The sequence below is a fragment of the Schistocerca nitens genome, chromosome 9, assembly GCF_023898315.1.
Source record: "Schistocerca nitens isolate TAMUIC-IGC-003100 chromosome 9, iqSchNite1.1, whole genome shotgun sequence".
NCBI classification, from domain to species: domain Eukaryota; kingdom Metazoa; phylum Arthropoda; class Insecta; order Orthoptera; family Acrididae; genus Schistocerca; species Schistocerca nitens.
Window position 1 is genome coordinate 496,681,300 of NC_064622.1, and position 22,507 is coordinate 496,703,806.

The 22,507-nt window shown below is 37.9% G+C and overlaps 1 protein-coding gene across 1 annotated transcript in view; it reads left to right on the forward strand.

The window, feature by feature from the left end:
• Positions 1 to 12,574: 12,574 nt before the first annotated feature.
• The window catches only part of LOC126203243 (ubiquitin carboxyl-terminal hydrolase 32), a 231,390-nt gene continuing 221,457 nt past the window's right edge, over positions 12,575 to 22,507 (forward strand). Inside the window, exons 1-3 of the mRNA XM_049937496.1 lie at positions 12,575 to 12,972; positions 13,067 to 13,194; positions 21,036 to 21,141. Of these exons, the coding sequence (XP_049793453.1) occupies positions 12,915 to 12,972; positions 13,067 to 13,194; positions 21,036 to 21,141 (292 nt within the window). The 5' untranslated portion in view covers positions 12,575 to 12,914. The remainder of the gene's footprint in view (positions 12,973 to 13,066; positions 13,195 to 21,035; positions 21,142 to 22,507) is intronic.

Here is a 22,507-nt window from a genome sequence, read left to right on the forward strand (position 1 = left end):
TTGTCTTTGTGATTCCTATGGGTCTTACACATAATGGGTTGTAGTATATTCCTAGATTCATCATTTAAAGTTGGTTCTTGAGACATTCTAAGTAGTTTTTTACAAAACAGTTTATGTCTATCAAGTGCCTGCCAGTTTAGTTCTTTCACCATCCTTGTAACTCTCTCCCATGAATCAAACAAACCTATGACCATTTATGCTGCCCTTTTTTTGTAAACATTCAGTATGGCTTATTAGTCCTATTTGGTACGGGTCCAACATGCTTGAGCGGTATTCTAAGATGAGTCCCACAAGTGTTCCATAAACAATCTGAGGCAGGGTAGGAGTACCAGGTACAGTTGGGCAGTTTGGAGGGGGGGGGGGGGGGGGAGTGGAGCACAACAGGTGAGAAGTAAAGAAGGGGAAAAGACTACTGGGTGTGTTGGTGGAATATAAGGTTGCATAGTACTGGAGTGGGAGGTGAAGGACTGGAACTAGCAGATGTCGAGGTCAGGAGAATTACGGGAACATAGACTATATTGCACAAGTGTTCCCACTTGTGCAGTACAGAAAAGTTGGTGATGCCGGGAAGGATCCCGATGCCACAGGCTGTGATGCAGTCACTGAAGTGAAGCACTTTGTGTTGGGCAGCATGTTCAGCAACTGGATGGTACAGGTATCGATTGATCACCATTTGTCAGTGGCCATTCATGCTGAAAGACAGCTTATTAGTTGTCATCTCCATGTAGAAAGCAGCAGATGAACAGAAACTTAGTGTGTAGATCACATGACTACTTTCACAGGTAGCCCTGCCTCTGATGGGACAGGAGATGCCTGTAACCAGACTGGAATAGGTGGTGGTAGTTGGAGGATGTATGGGACAGGTCTTGTATCTAGGTCAATTGCAGGAATATTAGCCATCAGGTATCTAGGTCAATTGCAGGAATATTAGCCATCAGGTAAGGGGTTTGGACCCGGGATGGACAAGGATGTTGCATACATTTGGTTGGGCATGGAATACCACTGTGGGAGGGGAGGGTATTGTGTTAATGCACCTACAAATCCTTCCCCCTTCTTCACTCCCCCCCTCGCCACCACAGTGCAGATTTCCAACACTGTTGGCACTGTGCTTAAAAGCCTTATCTTGTCCCCCTCCAGTCTCTGCTTGCTATGCCAGACAGCACTGGCATCTCACCCCCACATGTACCCTGCAGTCACCACCCTCCCTCCCCACTTCATGCTTCCTCCTTAGCCCCACCACCCATCTCTGATCGCTGCTCTGTCGGATACAGACAGGCTCTAGCATCTCTAGTCAGTGATCACATGTGTGCTAGCTGTGCTTATGTAGTACGAGGACTTGGTATGAAAGCTTTAATATTTGTATTTGAGCAATCATTGTGCCTATCTGTGACTCTATGTCTCCTCTTAGTATTCTATTTACAAATGATGATGTTCTTTTCACAGTGTGATTAATTATTGAAAACAAATTTCATAAGGTATTAAGTGTGTTGTGGGACTGTCATCAGTGTGCACAATTGATGAAAGTGCTTTCTACAAATGGCTCAAGGGTGGAGACCATGTATTATGCTTATTACATGCCTCTGTGCAATGAACATTTTTTCCCTCAGTGATGAGTTATTCCAGAATATGATGCTATAAGTCATGAATGGAAATAGGAAAAGTCAATCATGATTTCAATTTTTTCATCTCCAAAATTTGATATTTTCTGTAATGTAAAAGTTGCAGAGCTTACATGTTTAATGTCGGTAAGGTGTCACTTCCATTTCATGTTCTTATCAGTACAAGCACTATAGATTTAGAATATTCTGTTCCATTTATTGACTTTCACCCTTATGTTATTTCTAATAGTGTGCTCAGGCCTTGTGCAGTTCTGAATTACTCGTATTGTGTTTTATTTAAGTTCAGTAACAGTCCATTTGCTGAGAACCAGTTACAGGTAATTCCATGAAAACCGAACGTTTTGTTATGTCTGTAACACTTCCTCTTCCTTTGCTTAGTGACAAATAAACACAGCTCACTTAATCAAAGCTTGCCTGTATGTTTTTCATATTCTAGCGTGCATGTTTATCGTTTTATGGACTATCTTTTTTCCTCTTTTTCTTTGTTACTCCCTGTTAAAGAGCACATTTTGACTTATTAGTTTGGTCTGACAGCCTCTTTTTCTCTTCCAAAATCTCTTCACAAATTTGGTGTGTTGTTTTTTTGTGTTCCTCTGTACACTGTTTCCAGTTTTCTTTCTTTCCCTCTGCAATTGCATGATTTGCAACTAGAATTCTAAAGACATTGCTTTCTCTAATGGCATTCATTTCTTGTAAGTCTACCTTAACTTCTCCTAGTCAGGTAATTTAACTTGTTTAAATTTATTGTGATTTTTTTTTTTGTTACTCTAATATTGTGCATTCTGTAGAAGGGGAGGATCATAGAACTTCAAGCATCTTCTACATATTGCATCAGTGAAATTGTCTAGTGCTGTGTATAGGTCCATAGTTTTTCTTTTAATCCAAATATCATTCATATTAGTGGGGCTAGTGGTTCAGCCAACACAACTGTCTTGTAATACTGAAGTTTTGCATTACATGATATCACTCATTTATGGTATTGATTCCATGTTATTCTGTATGCTTTCTGCAGTTTGGTAGCTCTTTTTAAATTTGCTTTTCTGTCTGTTCAAGAGGGAACTATGATTTCTCCATGATATTTAAAGGAAGAGACATATGAAATTGTCCCATATTTCTTTTGTTGTGAGGATCTTCTGATATTTTTATGCAAATTTTCCATCAAATGAGTTCTCATATGATATCAGAAGGCCTGTCTTTGATGCTGCCTCATGTAACTTCTCTATGTGTAATTGGTTTTCTCACCAGCCTTAGTGAACATAGCTAGATTGTCAGCAAAAGCTAGGCACTTCACTTTGATTTACTGCCCCAAGGTCCTGATGTTTATACCTTCAATTCCTTTCCCCCCATTGTCTGATAATTTTCTTCAATATAATGTTAAACAGAACTCGGAAGAGGCCATCCCCTTTTCGTACTTCAAAAGGATCAGAAGTTTCACCAACACACTTGAGATGATGTGTCTATGAGAGTAAGGTGGGGACTGATGACCTCAGATGTTAAGTCCCATAGTGCTCAGAGCCATTTGAGAGTAAGGCAGATTAGTTCTTTAATCTTCCTGTCAAACCTGAGCTATTCTAAAGTGCCCAAAGTAGTTTGTCTGTCAACAATCATATGCCTTCTTGAAATCAACAAAGATGATATACGTGTCAGTACTTTGACTATCCTTAATATTGCCTTTGAACACCAAATCTGCTCAGCGTCCAATCTCCATTTCCTAAGGCCTGCTTGATATTTATCACTCAAATGGTCTGTTTGTGGTTCAGCTTTGTTTAAGAAAGCTTTGGCTAGAGACTTGCATATAACTGGCAGGAGAGATAGGCCTCTGTAGTTGTTGGGAATTTGCTCTAGCATCTTTTTTTATGAATTGTTGAACTGTGTTTTATTTATCTCATAACATACATTTGCAATCTATTTGATTTGCGTACAGGAGACATGTCAAAAATTTATAATACAGTTAACAATGATTTTTACATTAATAAATAATAGCACTACAATAAATAATAACACTACAAGGATATTTCTTGGAATGTGTAACACATTGTACCCAGCTCAAATGTCAAGTTTGTCCTGCATGAATGCAACAGATGTACAAGATAATAACCTTCTTCCAGTACTTTGGAATTGTTTCAGTTTTCCATATTTCTGGTAAAAGTTCATGAACTCCTATTATGAGGTCACCTCCTCCTATTTTTAACACTCCTGCAGTTATGCAGTTCTTTCCTGGTGCTTTGTTATTTTTGAGTGAATGAATACCTCTTCTGTTTATTGAATGGTTGGTGGTTGAGAGTCTGGGTTTTACAAAGATTATTCAAGACACAATCTTTTCTGTGGATGGCCACAGTTCAGTAAATCTTGGAAGTAATCAGTATCATGAAGTTTTCTGAGTTGAAATGGTTTACATCTTGTAAACATGTTTTCCTGAATTGCTACAACGTGAATTATGAATTTGTCATGAGTATCAGTCAGCTATTAAGTTTGTCAGTTTTCAGAAGGTGTTAAGATTAATAGTGCCTAAAAAGTTCATTTTATTGAGGCAAAGAGATAAGAAGTTCCATTTCTCTGCATCCCCCAGAATCTGATGATCAGGAACAACTGAATATGCATTTGGAGCCTGGGGTAGTTGCATTTGTTTCAGTATGCAAATTTTGTAAGTTTAAGGTATAATTAGTGGTGTTCCTTACGATAAAATTGCAAAATTACAACTCAATTGTTGAGATTGAGAGATGCCTCTAGATATTCACTGGTTAAGTTATGTTTGGTCTGTGAGAGCTATTTAAAAATTTGTGGGGATATGAAATGGAACAATTATATAGGTTCAATTTTAGCTAAAGCAGGTGTTGGACTTCAGTTCATTGGCAGGATGCTGTAAAAGTGCAGTCTACGAAGGATATTTCTTATAAAATGCTCATGTGACCCCCATCCCAGAACTATGTAGATGTGTCTTTCTTGATGAGGGACCTTGTTGAGGGAGATGGCATGCATGCCTCAATGACACAGATATACATACCGTAGGTTTCTGTTGAGAAGTCAGACAAACTTGTGGTTCCTGAAGTCACTGGATGTGAGAGTGTTCCGACATACTGTTTGGCAAAATTGCCATGATATGTTGGTACTTACACAACTGATAGTAAGGGAATAAGAGAATTGTTATTTTTCCCTGAGAGCATACAACTCTGGTGCATGGGGTGGAGAGCTGCATGAAATGACTTTTCAGACTGAAGACGACAACAACATGTTCTGTGAGGGACCCACACCACATATAATGAACTGGAGATATTGAGTATATCGTCACAGGTGTGCGAGATTCAAGTGGGGAATGTCATGAAGGTATGAAAGGACATCGACTGGCTGACACTTGAAAATAAGATGTCAACTATAGCACAAAAGCCTACATAAAGTTTCAAGAACTGGTTTTCAGTGAGGAATCTAGGGACATACTGTAGCAATCTATCAGTCTTGTAGGGACTGCAAAGACAAGATCAAATTACTTAAAGCACACACAAAACCATTCATTCTTCCCACATGTGACTGGAATTGAGCCATTCTTCTGTAAATTGCCCTTTCTAAAACTGTGGAGACAACGATGTTAATGTGAAATTACTAACTGTGTTAATGACTTTCTTATAAAGGAGGTATAACAATAACATACTGTAAAGCAGCTACACTTATACTCACATTTAAAGAAAATGTTGGAATTAAAGTTTAATGCTGTTGTCCAGAAAACATGTATAATGATTGCAGAGGTATAATGTTCCACTTCTTGCATACTGGCCGATCTATATCCTACTCCACAGTTTATGATTAAGCTAGGATTTTTGCATTACATTAACCAGTGCTTAATTTGTGACTGTATGCACTGATATTGTGTTCTAATACATGTGACGAAAAATCCCGAACCACACATTTTGGGATGTGGTATGACGGTACCTGTGACGAATAAAAAATCTGAACCACACATTTCGAGATGTTGTATGACAGAACTTATATTTTAGCAAAGGGTCATTCCATGTCAGTTCAACCAGGAGCTCCAGCTCATAGTCTCAGATTTGACTGAAATTCAGTACACTAATTCTACCGTGTGTAGAACACTCGTGTACAAAGTATTAGTTTACCCTACCAATTAGTTCCAGAATTATGGCTTGTGAAAGAAGGTGGCGTGACCAAGAAATTGCATCACTCATCTGGCAATCTATCTTCAGACCCAAATTCAGGTCTTAATAACTTTGGAACTATTCCACACAGTCCAGTGAAATTTTTACAACCCAGTAACATCCATTTAGGGAACACACACCATGAATCAAAACAGCAACAACATATTTCTGAGGGAAAATAAAAAATTAAAAAATGTAATACATTAAAAGGTACATATTGTAGGTGCCCTCTATGCCAAATATAATTCACACAAAAAGGGTATAATTTTTTTGTGGTAAGCTTAATGTGGTCTAAACACACACAGAACTCATCACGCCCATATCAGTCACAAATACTGAGTTACATGCACATGAAAATACAAAAATTTGAACAATTACCTGAAAAAATGTATTTTCGAAGTCTGGTAGCACAAAAGGGACAAGTGGTATCCAAGCCAAATTTCACACACTACATAAGTAGACCATAATGATATATATCTCAAAATTTCAGCATGTTATTGCAAGACATTTGTGTACAATGGAAGTTGACAGATGGATTTGGTGATGTGGCCATTGTTCCACAATAAAACTTTGTAAAAACATATTGTAAACTGTTCTGCCTCTTCTTATCCTCTCCCACTACTGTTTAATCACTAAGCAACAACATATAGACAGATTAACAACCTATCATTAATGTTTACTGCACCTTAACTGCTAAAAACCAGTCAATTGTGCTCCGAACAGAAGTTCTCCCACACTTTAGCTACTGTACTCTGTACATTGAGAGGCAAATTGTACTGTCTTTGTGACACTGTGGTAGGAACTGGAACTGTCATAAGAATATGTTCAAAAGGAATCCAACACCTGTCTGCCAAACATGGCCAATGAAATGATTTTGCTGGTCCTGCTGGTGCCATGAAGTTCACAAATACATCACCTCCTGCTTCACAGCACTCTGCAACACATCCTAAGTACCATTTGTCATCATAAACAGCAATAACATAGCAACCTGGTTGTATGTTGATGTTTTTGCTTCTGAATCCTGAGTCAGACACACTGTGAAGACGCATGTTGTACATGAACCTATAGTTATAACCGGACAGTTTGCTCATCTGCACATTGTGAGAGTCCACTGGAGAGAAATGATGATGGCTCCTGGTGCCTGCAACAGTTTTAATGTGTTCTAGTCTGCTTTTTAGCAACTCTTCGACTGATTTCACCTCATCTTTCAAAACATAGAACGAATGTATGCCAGAGATATTTTTCTGTACCCAGGTAAATAATAGAAGAGGTGTTAGAATGTGACCCTCTGTAGGGTGCTGCAGACTAGCTCGTGATGCCATGCGCTTATGGTAGCACCAATACCATCACATATATTTTTACCATGACTTGTTGCGAAAAAATTCCATTCTGTGTGAATCTGAAAATCATAGTAATGCATGCATAAATTTTTGAGATTTTTACAGTTTTTGTACTGACTAGCTCCCCCATCACTGAAGTATTTTGCAAAATGTATGTGAGGCAGCTTGTTTTTCACATATGCCATGACAGTGCGAATGTGGGCATGAACTGCAATGGCATCATGAATTAAACAGTCACTAAAAATGCACAGGTTCATGACAGACATATCACCTGATTCACCTCTATAGTAAATCGCAAATGGCTGGAGAGTTGCTTGACTGTTGTCCCAATGATATCCTTGGATGGCTTCTTGAACTATAAATGCATAATTTTCAGAAAAGTCTAGTATTACTATAATTTCATCTTGTTTCAAATTATCCTTTCAAAACTGGAGATAAGCCAATTGTGCTGTTGCTGTGTGTGGTCAGTTTGTCCGTTTTTTGACAACACATTTCAACAAAATCTTCCACTGTACTTTGCTTTGTTTCAAGACTTGTGTGCTCCATGTGTGTCCATTGTTTATAAGGAACAAGTTCGTCATCCATAAGGAGTTCACCATACAGTTTGTTATTCATGTGTTCTGCAAGATTTGCCTTACCAGGACACTTTTCACACCTGTGTATCATGCACTGGTAGGAACTGATGTCACACACTAGCAGCTTCATTGTATCTTTGTAATCCAGACCAGAATCCTTTATAGCAGTTAACATCAGCTTATTATTTTGTTGGGTCTCACATACACAAACATTGTGTGTGCCTCTTGCGCTTACAGGCACAACCCATTTTGGCCGAAGACGGAAAAAAGATGATAAACCTACTTTGGTATTGGGATGCTTTTCCTTGAATTCTACATATAGTTCTGATATGTTGCACAGCAACAGTCTTTTTGCATGTGAACACGTACATTTCCCATTTTCACCATTAAATAACCTTTTTTTCCAGGCATTATTCAGCTGCAGTCATTATTTTCATAAAACTCCGACACTAGCATCTTTATTTCTGAACTCAGTTGCTTACCCTGAGCCTGCTGAAGTTGTGGAAGCACTCCTTGGGTTGCTTTTATTTTTCTAGCTTGCTTTACCATATATGTAGAAACATTGAATTCCTTTGCAGTGCAGCCAATAGACCAGCTGGAAGGTGCAAGGGTAAGAGTACCTACTTTTTTCTGGCATGTGGATATGGCACATTTTTCTGTCAAATCATGCACAATTTTGTCCAAATCAGAGCATTTCTGGCATGATATCTGTTCCTTTGGAGCAGATAGTTCTTCCCCTTCCACCATTAGTGTGTCAGTTATTTTGTGTTTTAATTCCATTTGAGCTTCTTGTAGTTTTCTTCTACCATAGCTGGGCCTGTCTCTTTTCCCAACTTTGTGTGTCTTCATGGGAGACAAACCAAGAGCAGTCATTGAATTATTTAATTGCTCATCCGCTGTGGTTGTAGGTGGCTAATACTCTTCGTCACTGTCATGTAAATTATCAGAATATTCTTCAATTTTTAGCAATGTAACACACCTGGAACATAACTTTTGCCCTGGTTTCATGTTAAGCCCCATGCACTAACTCATTTTCAATACTGATTTTATATCAATTTCTCTGAGGCTACACTTCACTGTCTTCTTATGAATTCGAAATGGATCAAAACAACTTCTTTGTAGGAAAGAATACTTATCCAGAAACACTTTCATATGATGATAACAAACACTGAAGTTTCCCGGAACTGTACTTCTTGTGCCCACAACGTGTATTCCGGATCTCCATAGCAACAAATCTTGGTCCGATTCATCCAGATCATACAGTACAAAGTGAATGCCACATTTTGTTCCATATGTTGTTTTATGACATTCAGATGCTTGTGTTCTACCAATACTGCAACTTGTTTGAACAAAAGCACCACTAGTACACTCTTCTGCTTCCATACTGACTTTCCACAATAGTACTGACCAGTCTGAAGTAGAATCTTAAAAACATGAGTAACCTGTAATTGTTGCTTGTTTCCTTTGTTGTTCCTGCCTAACAATGACTCATTCTGTCCCTGAAAACTACCATTGTTTAACTATATGTTACCTAATGGTTCCCAACAATTGCTGCAGTTTTATCTGAAACAAGCTGTCTGCATTATCACTATTACTTGCTGAATCACGTTAAAAGAAACGTAACCAAACACATCTCTGTCAACTCTTATTGTACACAAATGCCTTGCAATAACAAGTTGAAATTTTGCCACATTATATATTATGGTCTACTTATGCAGTGTTTGAAATTTGGCCTAGATATCACTTGTCCCTTTTGTGCTACCACACTTAGAAAATCAAAGTTTTTCAGGTAATTTTTCAAATGTTTGTATTTTCATGGGCATGTAACTCTCTTTGTGTAACTGATATGGGCAAGATGAGTTGTGTGTGTGTTTAGGCCACATTAAGCTTACCACAAAAAAAGTTATACCCTTTTTGAGTGAATTATATTTGGCATACAGGGCACCTACTATATGTACCTTTTAACGTATTACTTTTTTTAAATCACATTTTGGAATTTTTTATTTTCCCTCAGAAATATGTTGGTGTTTTGATTCATAGAGTGCGTTCTCTAAATGGATGTTACTGGGTTGTAAAAATTTCACTGGACTGTGTGGAATAGTTCCAAAGTTATTAAGACCTGAAGTTGGGTCTGAAGATAGATTGCCAGATGCGGGTTGCAATTTCCAGGTCGTGCCACCTTCTTTCACAAGCCATAATTCTGGAACTAATTGGCAGGGGAACTTAAAATTTTGTACATGAGTGTTCCACACTTGGTAGCATTGTTGTGCTAAATTTCAGCCAAATATGAGACTATCAGCTGGAACATTTTCTCAAATTGGTTGAATTGACATATTGTATTCACACTTTTAAATAGATGACACTTAACACACTGACTGCCCGACAACATAGCAGACCTTTATACCTGATGCCATCTGCCCGCTGGTGGCCACAGCAGAGCCACATGTCTGACGCCACAGCCTGACAGGCAATGTGTTAAAATAACAGGAATGTCGGTATGGATAATGCATTTCATTTGCTAGGTATAATCCAATCAGGATGTGGTATGACCTTGTCTTCCTCTGACCTCTTAACTGATAACCCATCCAATTGTACGAATACCTACAGTTTAACTTTGACTCCTGACTGGTGTTAATTTTGCATTTCTCACATCAACAAACTGTTGTTTCACAAAAATTCTGTTACTGACTGGACATTGTACTCTTCACTACTGGATTTGGGGGCACTTACCCACTGATCCCCACTAACCTAACAATATTGCCCTAGTGGTTGGGCCAAACAATGTATTTTACTGGCCACTGCCCTATTTTAACTGATAACCCCTTGCCTGACTGATGTGTGAACTGTTTCCACCACTCTATTATGATTAGTTTCTCTGCAATAAGAATGAAATAGCAAAAACATGCTTATGTTCCTGCATTTGATTAGATATACAAAATGTATATATCTTTGCATTCCATAACTTATCTCACATAATATGCATTTACTATTCACACAGCTTATACAGTGGCACTAAATACACAAAAACATTCGTGCCGAGCTCATGCGGACAATAATTACATTACTCTAATTAGAAAAGTTAGCCATCTTATCAGCACCAAAATAAGACTTTTTTAAAAGTATTCATGGCTCATGTGTTCACCACCACCACCACCACCACCACGATAGTTGTAGATTTCAACAAGATCTAGTGTGGATGCAAAAAATTAGTTCCTAAATAAACAGTGATGTGGTTAAAATTCTTAACTTTCTGATGCAATTGTTACTGTATTGAGAATAGCTATGAAGAATTTCAAGATACTTCAATTCTTACACCAATGACTAATACTTCCTTCAACCAGTTTCTCAGAAGCTGTAGTCAAAAAGTTGCATATGCTAATTCTGATGTAAGATAATTAAAAAGTGCAATGGTGTTTATAAGAGCAAAAATAGATTTCATGTGAATAAGAAAATTATTATGCACTGAGTGAGGAACATAGAAACGGTGAAAAATGAGGCATCACGATCAAATGAATGCATTATGCACAATAATTACAAGACAGCATAACATAGCATGTGTCTTCACCTAGAAAATTTGAGGGTATTTATCTCAAAATTATACAAAATCAGTACTGTTCATAATGTGTTTCTATGTAATATGACTTTCACTTTAAATATAATTTCCATTAAACCTATGCAAATTACTAAGGAGAACGTCCTCACATAACTGTTAGTACTCTAAGTACTGTAATACCTCCATGATGATTACTTTGTTTTCCCAGTACAGCTTGCCTCTGAATTGGAACACACCCGTATATTTCTAGAACTAATTTATTGTTCCGCTTTATGCCTTCCCTTGATGAGTTTCATGTCTTAAAAGATGGTTGTAGATCTTCCAGCACAGAATTTGAGTTAACCTTTATTTTTCTGGTGGCTATGGGTTCTCAAAATTAAATTGGTAAATTTACTCACATTCCATTAACATTTTACGGGGATAACAAAGAAAATAATTGAGGAACACACATTTGTCTCTGTTACAACGCATTTATTTATTTATAACGTAATCGTACTTTACAAGTATTATCTACACCGAGCGGATACCGCAAAGCAATTAATAAAGGATTATTAATCTTCTGGAGCTGCATATTTGTCTTTTATATGATCCCACAGTTTCTGTAACAAAAGAAGTTATCTACTGTAAATATTATTTCTTAAAATAAACGGAGACATTAGTTATAAGGTAAAATTCCTTACGCCTCTGTTGATGTAATCGAACGTCCAGGCTGATCCAAGTTCAAATGTCCTTTCAAACACAAATGCACTCAACATGATGGTTAATGCAAACGTCGACGTTCGCCGAAACACAGACTGGTACAGTTTAGTTGTAATTCCAGGCATGGCAAAAGAAGTGGGATTTTAGTCTTTCTCAATATTCCACCCAAAGCAGACTCCTCAACCCACACGGCACACACTACAGAAGCCAAAGATACTTTTTCACCCTGATCTTCTTCAAGGCATTGAAGTGAGGACAAAAAATTTATCACTGGTGTTTTGATGCTCCGCAAATCGAAGGGATGTTGTTTTAATTTAGTCAAGAGAAACTGGAAAAAAACTGGCAGAGACACTCTTAATCTAAAATGATGCGAGCTTATAATTTACGTAAACATAATCTGTACTCATAGAAAATAAGGACTTCATATTAATAGTAAGATGATTTAAGTTCTTTCAGTCCCCGTATTCTTTTTTTTTTGCGACGTAAATTAAATTATCGCTTTCATATCAATCCCTGGGTATGTTGCGGTGGAAGTATTTCTACGAACTGTAAGAAACAGTGGAATATGGGACTTATAGTTTATCATATCATCTTCATGACGGGGAAAATTGTTTGTCAAAATCATGACTTGTGTGACATACTTCAGCACCAATCGTTTCCCAATTGACAGTACATCAAAACAGGTGCCTTCCAGAGAGTACATTTAATGTTGTTTGTTTCATCTGTGGTGGGAATATAATCGTCGTGACGTTTTGCTAAGGGAAGTGGTACTTACTGTAAATTGTTAGCTGTGTTGAAATTATTTCGGGTGCAGACAATGAACAAAAAAATATGTTACGTAATAATTTCTATTTGCGATGTAATTATTACTCCGGCTTATCCGTAATGGATGACAAGTGGTGTGCGACGTACATAAATATCGAAGACTTAGGAGGTATTTGCGATTTGTAGAACAAGGAAAATAGTTATTTCTGTTAAAAATGGGGGCAAAGGATTCAAAACCCCTGTGTATAACATACGAAGAAGCAGCTAAGCGTGGTATGTGTTTACGTACTGTTATCGTCAAACTAAAGATGCTCTAAAACGTAAACATTGAACAAGTTTGACGTTTGACGTATATTTTTGATTACAGTGACAGAAGCAGAGCTGAAAAGACTGAAGGAGGCATTTAAACGTGTTTCTACCGTAAATGGATGCATAACGAAGCAGTCTTTCGTAAAAGATGTCTTGGGCGATGGAGTACCGACTCAGATAGCAGAGGTATGTAGATGATTACGTTGAGCAGAGACAGATTTTCATCTGCTAATAATGGGCTGTTAATTTTGTGTTGTTGGATGAACATTAATAAACATTTAGTGTTACTCGATAAAGTTCCATAAATTGTTTATAGTTTTGTTATTAAGTAGAATACCTTCCATTTGCCCAGTGTTTATTGCTTACTGCAAAGTTGTATATGTGTTCATTGATTAAACTGTTCTACCTTATCTTAAGACATTTACATTTCTTCGGAGGTAGCCTCTCTCGGTTGTTGCCAGAAAATGACTTTAGATTGTGCTGTGCAGTCTTGTGGTTGCTTTTTGAAATATTCTAAATACCATGTTGTTAGCATGACATTTTGAACAATATATTATTTTGGAAGGCTACACAGTTCCAGAAGAGGTACTTTAATTCCATTTAACAAATTAGACCCTTAGAAACTGTGAAATATGACATAGGAACAGTGGTAGTTTTATGTTTGTGTCAAGAGATTTGTAACAGAAGCAAAAGCATGAAGAAATATTAAACAGAAAACTAAATAAATATTGTTACATGTAAAACATGCTTAAGAAACTCTACAATATAGAAACATACAGTTTAGAAGTGTGAGGTTATGTTCTGGGGTAACATAAGCAGTGGACCCTACAGCTTTAAACACCATTAGAATTATAAAAGAAGTTAGCAAATGGGAATTTTGTAATGAGGTATAAGAAAAGCAATGTTAAATGAATTAGAATACTACGTATATTATTAATAAACTTTTGCAGCTCTTCAGGTTTTGGTAACCTTTCTGGCACTGTTTTCTACATGCCATTTAAATCGGCATGTTTCTTTACATCTGACATTTTCTTTCTTCGACATTCTTTATTTATTTGGGTAAGCTTGTAACATGTAAAGCTCCCAGTTAGCATGTTTGCTTGAGAAAACATGACAGTCATGTTACTAGCTATCGGGGCTTAAGAAAGAATGCTTTAATACTTCCAGTGCCATGTGTTTTATTTGACAAGTCACATGTGTTATTAGTTACTGTTTATTATGTCATTTCGACATTGCATGTGGAGGATAAACTGGAATTGTTAATTTTCTATCATTTCTGGTGAAGTGCATAAGACGTCCTTCTGACTGCACTGTACACCCACAGCTTTCCTTACCTTGTGGAGTAGTTGTGGCCCATTTGACAGATCTATTTTTTATAACTATCATTAAAGCAACATAGTAGAAAATCGGTGTGTGGATTGAGTCTATTGAAACCAGACATTTGATTTGACTCGTGGCACAATGACACTGTCGTTTGTACAGAGATGGAACACACACAGTACAGCAGAGTCCTGCTAATTCGAACATGAAAAATGTTAGCCTAAGTATGGAAAACTGTGCGTTAAACTGCTGTACATACACACTATTTTAATTTAAACAGTACAGTAAACTAGTATTAGAAAAATTGGGAAGAAAATATTAGGTTTAAACAATGCATAACAATGAAAGAAAAGCTGTCAAACTTACTAAAATACAGCAGACATTTTCTCCCTACTTTTTAGATGACACAAACTCAGTCATCGTTTGTGTGTGTGTGTGTGTGTGTGTGTGTGTGTGTGTGAGAGAGATCAAGACTGTTACGACGCATAGGTGTGCCGTAGTCTCATAAACATCAAATCAGCAGGTGTAGCAGTTGGCTGTTGCTCCAAATAATGTAGCGCGAAGTCGAGGGCTTCTGCTGCATCACTGTGTGGCACCAGGTCTCCTTTGTCACCTTCAGGCTCATTGTCACTTCCGTCCAGTGCTGTTTTTCTGAGGGAACGCTGGGGGATACGTACCCCTAAACTTTTTCGTCGACAAAATAATTTTTTTACAATGTTGAGAACTTGGAAGAGTGCCAAAGATTTATTTCATGGACGTAAATTTTTATTTAATTTTTTTATGTTGGTAATTGCAATACAAATGATACCAGTGCAGTTTTTGGTGGGAAAAGCGATGTCATTGACTGTTTCAAGCATTTTGAAGATGCGGCAACCATTCTCGACAACTGAATCGCTGGCAGCCAGTTCAACATGCATGTATGGCCCTCGCCCGCTAATAGTGGGCAATGGTAGTGCTAAACGGATATGGGTACGCTCAAACACCGAGCTACTGATAGATATCTCTACGGTCCCGCTACATGATGATGTTGATGACATCATGGCTAAAAGCAGACGGGTGGTATCCCATGCTTCAGTTATAAGTAATTTTCGCTGCATTATATCCAATGTTGGAGTACCCTCAAACTTTTTTTTTAGAAATAAAGCACTGCTTCCATCACAGCAGTCCACTTCTTCCTGGTCTTGAGTCACAGCAGCAACTAAATCAGCGTCAGTAAGGTTCTCCACACATGCCCCATCCGCTGCCATCCACTCATCTATGTCTCCTTCACTAGCTTCTTCACATCCAGGGATTGTATCATTTGTAGTAGAATCCTACAATGAATTAGGAGATAAAATGTAATGAGGTATCTCAAGTGGGATGACCTCCGTGTTAATCAGCATGTATTCTGAAGTGTTGGTCATGCAAAAACCAAATTGTTTGTTCATCACATGACATCCTGAAAGCCATGGATCAAGGCAATCGGATAGATGTGCAGTATTTCTTGACTTGGAAAAAGCATTTGACTTGTACCACACTTAAGCTTAATGTTGAAAGTATGATCAAATGGGATATCACGTGGAAACTGGTAATGGATTCAAAATTTTTTGGGAGAAGGACACAGCACTTTATCTCAGATGGAGAAGTCAGTTATCAACACAATTAGAAGGAAAGTAACTTTAGGTATGCACCAGAGAAGTGTGTTGTGACTCTTGCTGTTTACGTTGTATATCTATGACCTTGCAGACAATAGTAACATCAAACTTTTGTGGATAATGCAGTAATCTATAATGAAGCACAGTCTAAAAGAATCTGCAAAAATACTCAGCCAGGTCTTGATAAGATTTTGAAGTGGTCCAACTTTAAATGTTCAAGAATATGTACAACTATGCACTTTACAAAATTAAAAAAAGTGATATCCTATGACTAAAATATCAGTATTTTCTGGTAGAATGATTCAACTGATACAAATACCTGAGTGTAACGTGTGTCACACCAGCAACTCCGAATTACATAGAAAGGAATTGTCTGTACAACACTTCCTCAGGTCTAGCAATTCTTTTGGTGGCCATGATCTTCACTAGTCTCTCCACATCTCCACCTTTGCCCCTCATCTACTACAACGTAAGTATTGGCCTGAGCCAAATATTTTTATTTCTGCTTAAATTATTTCTCAGCTGTGGCATTAATATTGCTTTCAGTTTCTCAATTTTTCCAGTCCGACAAACTTTCATAATTTGATCACATTTCTGTCTGATTCCAAAACTCTGAACTATGCAAGACCTCTTCATGTTCTGGAATAATGCTGTGAAAGTTACAAATTTGTTATGATTTAATTAATTAGTGTTTCTTGTATAGCACAGTAGACTCTTGATAATTTGAATCTTGAGGGACTGGGGGAAAAGTTCAAATTACCAACAGTTCAGAATAATAGGAATTCACATTATTGAAAGGGACAGAGGAAAAATTTCAAATAAACAAAGTTTGATTTACGGTAAATTGTAGTACATACATGTGTACGTTCATATGTATCTTAATGATGTGCAAAGTAATATGTACCTATGATACAAACAGTACATATAGTATATGAAAAACATACCAATGAAACTGGTAAGTCATTTTGAAAAATAGTTTGTGATTTCCTTATGAGAGACAGACTTCCATCTAGCATAGTCCTGCTCGATAGTGATGACAGCTGAGGAGAAATCACTGCGTGTTTCTGTTCCGATGGCAAAGGAGCATGTGATATGTACAGGATGACCTTGCATCGCTCAGTGTGACTGGAGTTGGCAATTATACTTAATTATCTTCCAGAGGTTGTACAGTGTTTCAGAGAGAGCATAAGGGAACAATTGACACCAATGGGGGAAAGAAGTACAGTAGAAGAAGAATGGGTAGCTCTGAGGGATGAAGTAGTGAAGGCAGCAGAGGATCAAGTAGGTAAAAAGACGAGGGCTAGTAGAACTCCTTGGGTAACAGAAGAAATATTGAATTTAATTGATGAAAGGAGAAAATATAAAAATGCAGTAAATGAAGCAGGCAAAAAGAGATACAAACGTCTCAAAAATGAGATCGACAGGAAGTGCAAAATGGCTAAGCAGGGATGGCTAGAGGACAAATGTAAGGATGTAGAGGCTTATCTCACGAGGGGTAAGATAGACACTGCCTACAGGAAAATTAGAGACCTTTCGAGAAAAGAGAACCACTTGCATGAATATCAAGAGCTCAGATGGAAACCCAGTTCTAAGCAAAGAAGGGAAAGCAGAAAGGTGGAAGGAGTATATAGAGGGTCTATACAGGGGCGATGTTCTTGAGGACAATATTATGGAAATGGAAGAGGATGTAGATGAAGATGAAATGGGAGATATGATACTGAGTGAAGAGTTTGACAGAGCACTGAAAGACCTAAGTCGAAACAAGGCCCCGGGAGTAGACAACATTCCATTAGAATTACTGACAGCCTTGGGAGAGCCAAGCCTAACAAAACTCTACCATCTGGTGAGCAAGATGTATGAAACAGGCGAAATTCCCTCAGACTTCAAGAAGAATATAATAATTACAATCCCAAAGAAAGCAGGTGTCGACAGATGTGAAAATTACCAAACTATCAGTTTAATAAGTCACAGCTGCAAAATACTAATGCAAATTCATTACAGACGAATGGAAAAACTGGTAGGAGCTGGCCTCGGGGAAGATCAGTTTGGATTCCGTAGAAATGTTGGAACACGTGAGGCAATACTAACCTTACGACTTATCTTAGAATAAAGATTAAGGAAAGGCAAACCTATGTTTATAGCATTTGTAGACTTAGAGAAAGCTTTTGGCAATGTTGACTGGAATACTCTCTTTCAAATTCTGAAGGTGGCAGGGGTAAAATACAGGGAGCGAAAGGCTATTTACAATTTGCACAGAAACCAGATGGCAGTTATAAGAGTTGAGGGACATGAAAGGGAAGCAGTGGTTGGGAAGGGAGTGAGACAGGGTTGTAGCGTCTCCCCAATGCTATTCAATCTGTATATTGAGCAAGCAGTAAAGGAAACAAAAGAAAAGTTCGGGGTAGGTATTAAAATCCATGGAGAAGAAATAAAAATGTTGAGGTTAGCCGATGACATTGTAATTCTGTCAGAGACAGCAAAGGACTTGGAAGAGCAGTTGAACGGAATGGACCATGTCTTGGAAGGAGGGTATAAGATGAACATCAACAAAAGCAAAACGAGGATAATGGAATGTAGTCGAATTAATTCGGGTGATGCTCAGGGAATTAGATTAGGAAATGAGACACTTAAAGTAGTAAAGGAGTTTTGCTATTTGGGGAACAAAGTAACTGATGATGGTCGAAGTAGAGAGGATATAAAATGCAGATTGGCAATGGCAAGGAAAGCGTTTCTGAAGAAGAGAAATTTGTTAACATCAAGTATTGATTTAAGTGTCAGGAAGTCGTTTCTGGAAGTATTTGCGTGGAGTGTAGCCATGTATGGACGTGAAACATGGGCGATAAATAGTTTAGACAGAAGAGAACAGAAGCTTTCGAAATGTGGTGCTACAGAAGGATGCTGAAGATTAGATGGGCAGATCACATAACTAATGAGGAGGTATTGAATAGAATTGGGGAGAAGAGGAGTTTGTGGCACAACTTGACTAGAAGAAGGGATCGGTTGGTAGGACATGTTCTGAGGCATCAAGGGATCACCAATTTCGTACTGGAGGGCAGCGTGGAGGGTAAAAATCGTAGAGGGAGACCAAGAGATGAATACACTAAGTAGATTCGGAAGGATGTAGGTTGCAGTAGGTACTGGGAGATGAAGAAACTTGCACAGGATAGGGTAGCATGGAGAGCTGCATCAAACCAGTCTCAGGACTGAAGACATCAACAACAACAACAACAACATCTACATCTTCCATGTCCTCATCCTGATGAGCCAACAGTTCAGCATCAGTTAGAACACCATGAACACTGAGGTCATTATCAAAATGAACAAAATCCTCAGAGGTTGAGTCACCACAGCTAGGTAGCAGTTCCCACACTGAGTCTTACAGGATTGAATTCGTTAATTCTTGTGGCTCTGATGGCTGTTCTGCATTTTTTCTTTGCATTACAAAAACTGAAATAGTTATATAGAATGGAGAAGCTGACATTTTTCCAAACTCCATCAATCTTGCTCAGAGCAGTCAAAACTGTTATGACACCTTCTCACCTTTTTCAGTGCTCTCCAGCCCAAGTGGAAAAAAATTTCTCTGCAGTAGAGTGTCTTAAAATTCTGTGTTCTGGTCCAATGATTGTAATCTTGATGTCATGTGGGTGGGAAAAAATCAATTTTATGTGATCCAATGATGGTGGATTGTTATGTATGGTGTAGTTGTCCGAAATGTAAAATTTTGTAGTTCTAAGAGACTGCCTTTCTCGTTCAACGTGAAACCATCCACAAGCATGTTTTGCTCTCTACACTCATTTATCCACTTGGTAAAGCATTCCTTAAGACAGGGGAATCCATCTTGATGTGACGTCCTCCTTCCTGTGCCTGATACACTTTTGGTGACACAATCTTTGTTTTCTTTTTTAAATCATTGACATTGTAGATGGTAAAGTAGGGAACTGTTTTTACCATTTTTCTAAATTCCACACTCCAGACCTTAAATAACAAGCTTTATTTTTCATTAACTGAAAGATACTTGTTCCTTCTGTCATTCATGTCGTTTCACAGTTTCAAGAAACACTGGCTACAACACAGTATGAAAGCAGATGCAGACTGAATGGCATGTATTTTGGAGGAACAAACGACCAGTGGTCAGGGGGGTGGGGGGGGGGGGGGGGAAGGGGGAAGAAACTTTGGTGGGAATCACAGAAGTAGGAGACTTCAAATTGTAGAGAGTTTGGGAGCCCTCACTTCAAAGTACGATTTGTCGGTGAGATGCCCTCGCAACTACAACTTTGAATGTCCAAAACACATTGTTTTTTTCCGCAATGGAAATGGAACACCACAGCTGAATTTTCAAAGTATTTATTATTCATATGACTTGGTTCAATGCTATACCTGACCTGATTATCAAAACACAACTTACATAGTGACATTGTGTGTGTCTATAACTTAATTGATAAAAAAAAGATGCCACAACTGCTTTAACGCCATAAAAAGGAACAAAAACAACGTTATTACACAAAGACATTGTAATTATATAAGTTGTTTTTTGATAAACAAGACCTGAAGAGATAAAAATGTAACATTGAAACCAGTTGTCTGAACAATAAATACTTTGAAAATATGGCTGCATTGCTCCATTTACATGAATTATATTGTCAGCCACTGTTCCACGTCCACAAGGAGGACGGACTTTCACGTGTTGATTTTTTCAGTTTATAGAGTATTTTTCAAGGGACCAGGAAAAAACTTGAAATTGAGTGATCCAAATCATCGATTGTAAAATTATTGGAAGTCAATTGTATATGTTACAATTATATATATAGAGAGAAAATTATTTGCATAGTACCATCCTTCAGCATGCCAATAGAGAAACAGCAGAAAATAGTAAATCCAGCTAGGGTCTGCCTTGTAATTGTGACACTTCAGTAGAAGATCAACTGAAGTTTTCATATGATCCTCTCAAATAATATATGCTGTTATGTAGTTTGTATAATATTTTTGTGTTTATACCAAAATTAAATAAATGAATGTATCAGAAATTTGATGCTGAGACACCTTTTGAGCTATTCTGTTTGTGTTTGTTCACAGTACATATTTTCTGCGTGTGGTGGAACACAGAAAGGAATCGTTTTTAAGGACCTGCTCTGTGGTCTGGTACTTTTAACTAGAGGAAAAGACGATGAGAAATTGAAGTGTAAGTATTCTTCTCTTTCTCCATTCAATTGTAGAATTTTTAATAGGCAAGACGAAGAATGGTTGAGACAGTTCAGATGGAAAGATCTTTTGCATGAAGTAGAGCTACATTCATTTTAGGCTACCCATAGTTATGAACAAATTTTAATGGGAATATAGCAAGGGCTGTCAAGATTTTGGCTCGTGATCCGTGCCCTGACGAGAGCGATAGCACTCGGTCTCGCTGCGTACTTTCTTGCCGCCATGCCAAGCTGTCTGAGCCAGAGGAGGGGGAGATGGGGAAACTGTGAATGTGGTTCATTTAAATGGCATGCAGTCACACTGCACAAAACTTGCTTTTATATTTCATATTTCTCAACACATAGGTCACAAACGAAACAAATTTTCAGTATTATTTATATTTGGTGCACTGAAGATACAATATAATTTTTATCTGGTACAAACTGTTAGCATACTCCAGAATGAAATTTTCACTCTGCAGCGGAGTGTGTGCTGATATGAAACTTCCTGGCAGATTAAAACTGTGTGCCCGACCGAGACTCGAACTCGGGACCTTTGCCTTTTGCGGTCAAGTGCTCTACCATCTGAGCTACCAAAGCACGACTCACGCCCGGTCCTCACAGCATACTGACAGATGCAGACAATCCCACAGATTTTTGCACTTGGGTTGCCACGTAGTTGTGACTTATTTAGTTTCATAATCAGAAAAAAGTCTTTCACATAAATATGTCGATCAAAATACTTTTGCAACCTCATTATGGAGACATGGAAACTACTTGAGGAAAGCAATGTAGATGTCCTGAGCAGTTTTAACATAAAAGGATTTATCATTAGAGTGGGAATTATCTTCCAGGTAAGTCAGTTGCATCTGCACATGTGCAGGTGCATTTTCAGCCGAAACAACAAACACTCTCGAAAAACAGAAGTAAGAATGGCAGTGTCCTCAAAACATTTAGAAAACTAACCATATAATTTTCTCAAGGCCACAATAAATTCCTCAAACCTCGTGTAATCCTTAATGGCAGTGACCTAAAGGAACTGGAATGTTTCTGTCAGAATGGTTTCCTCACCTTGCATTGTCTTACTGTGGGCAGTTTGCAGTCAAGTCCACCCATAGTGTGAGATCTACAGTCCAATTCAGATGTTCTAATTTTTGTTCTGCACTCTTTTTTCCCTTCATAAATTCAACATTTGTGAGCTTTTAATTCAAAAGCTGTTGAAGGCATGATGCCTGACTTATCCAATTACTTTGCAGTAATACACAAAGTCTCCATACTCTTCATTCAGTTCTGTGCAAAGCTGTTGCAACCAAAAGTGGAATGATGTATGTGACTTCAGAAATTTTATTATCTGTATCGCCAATTTCT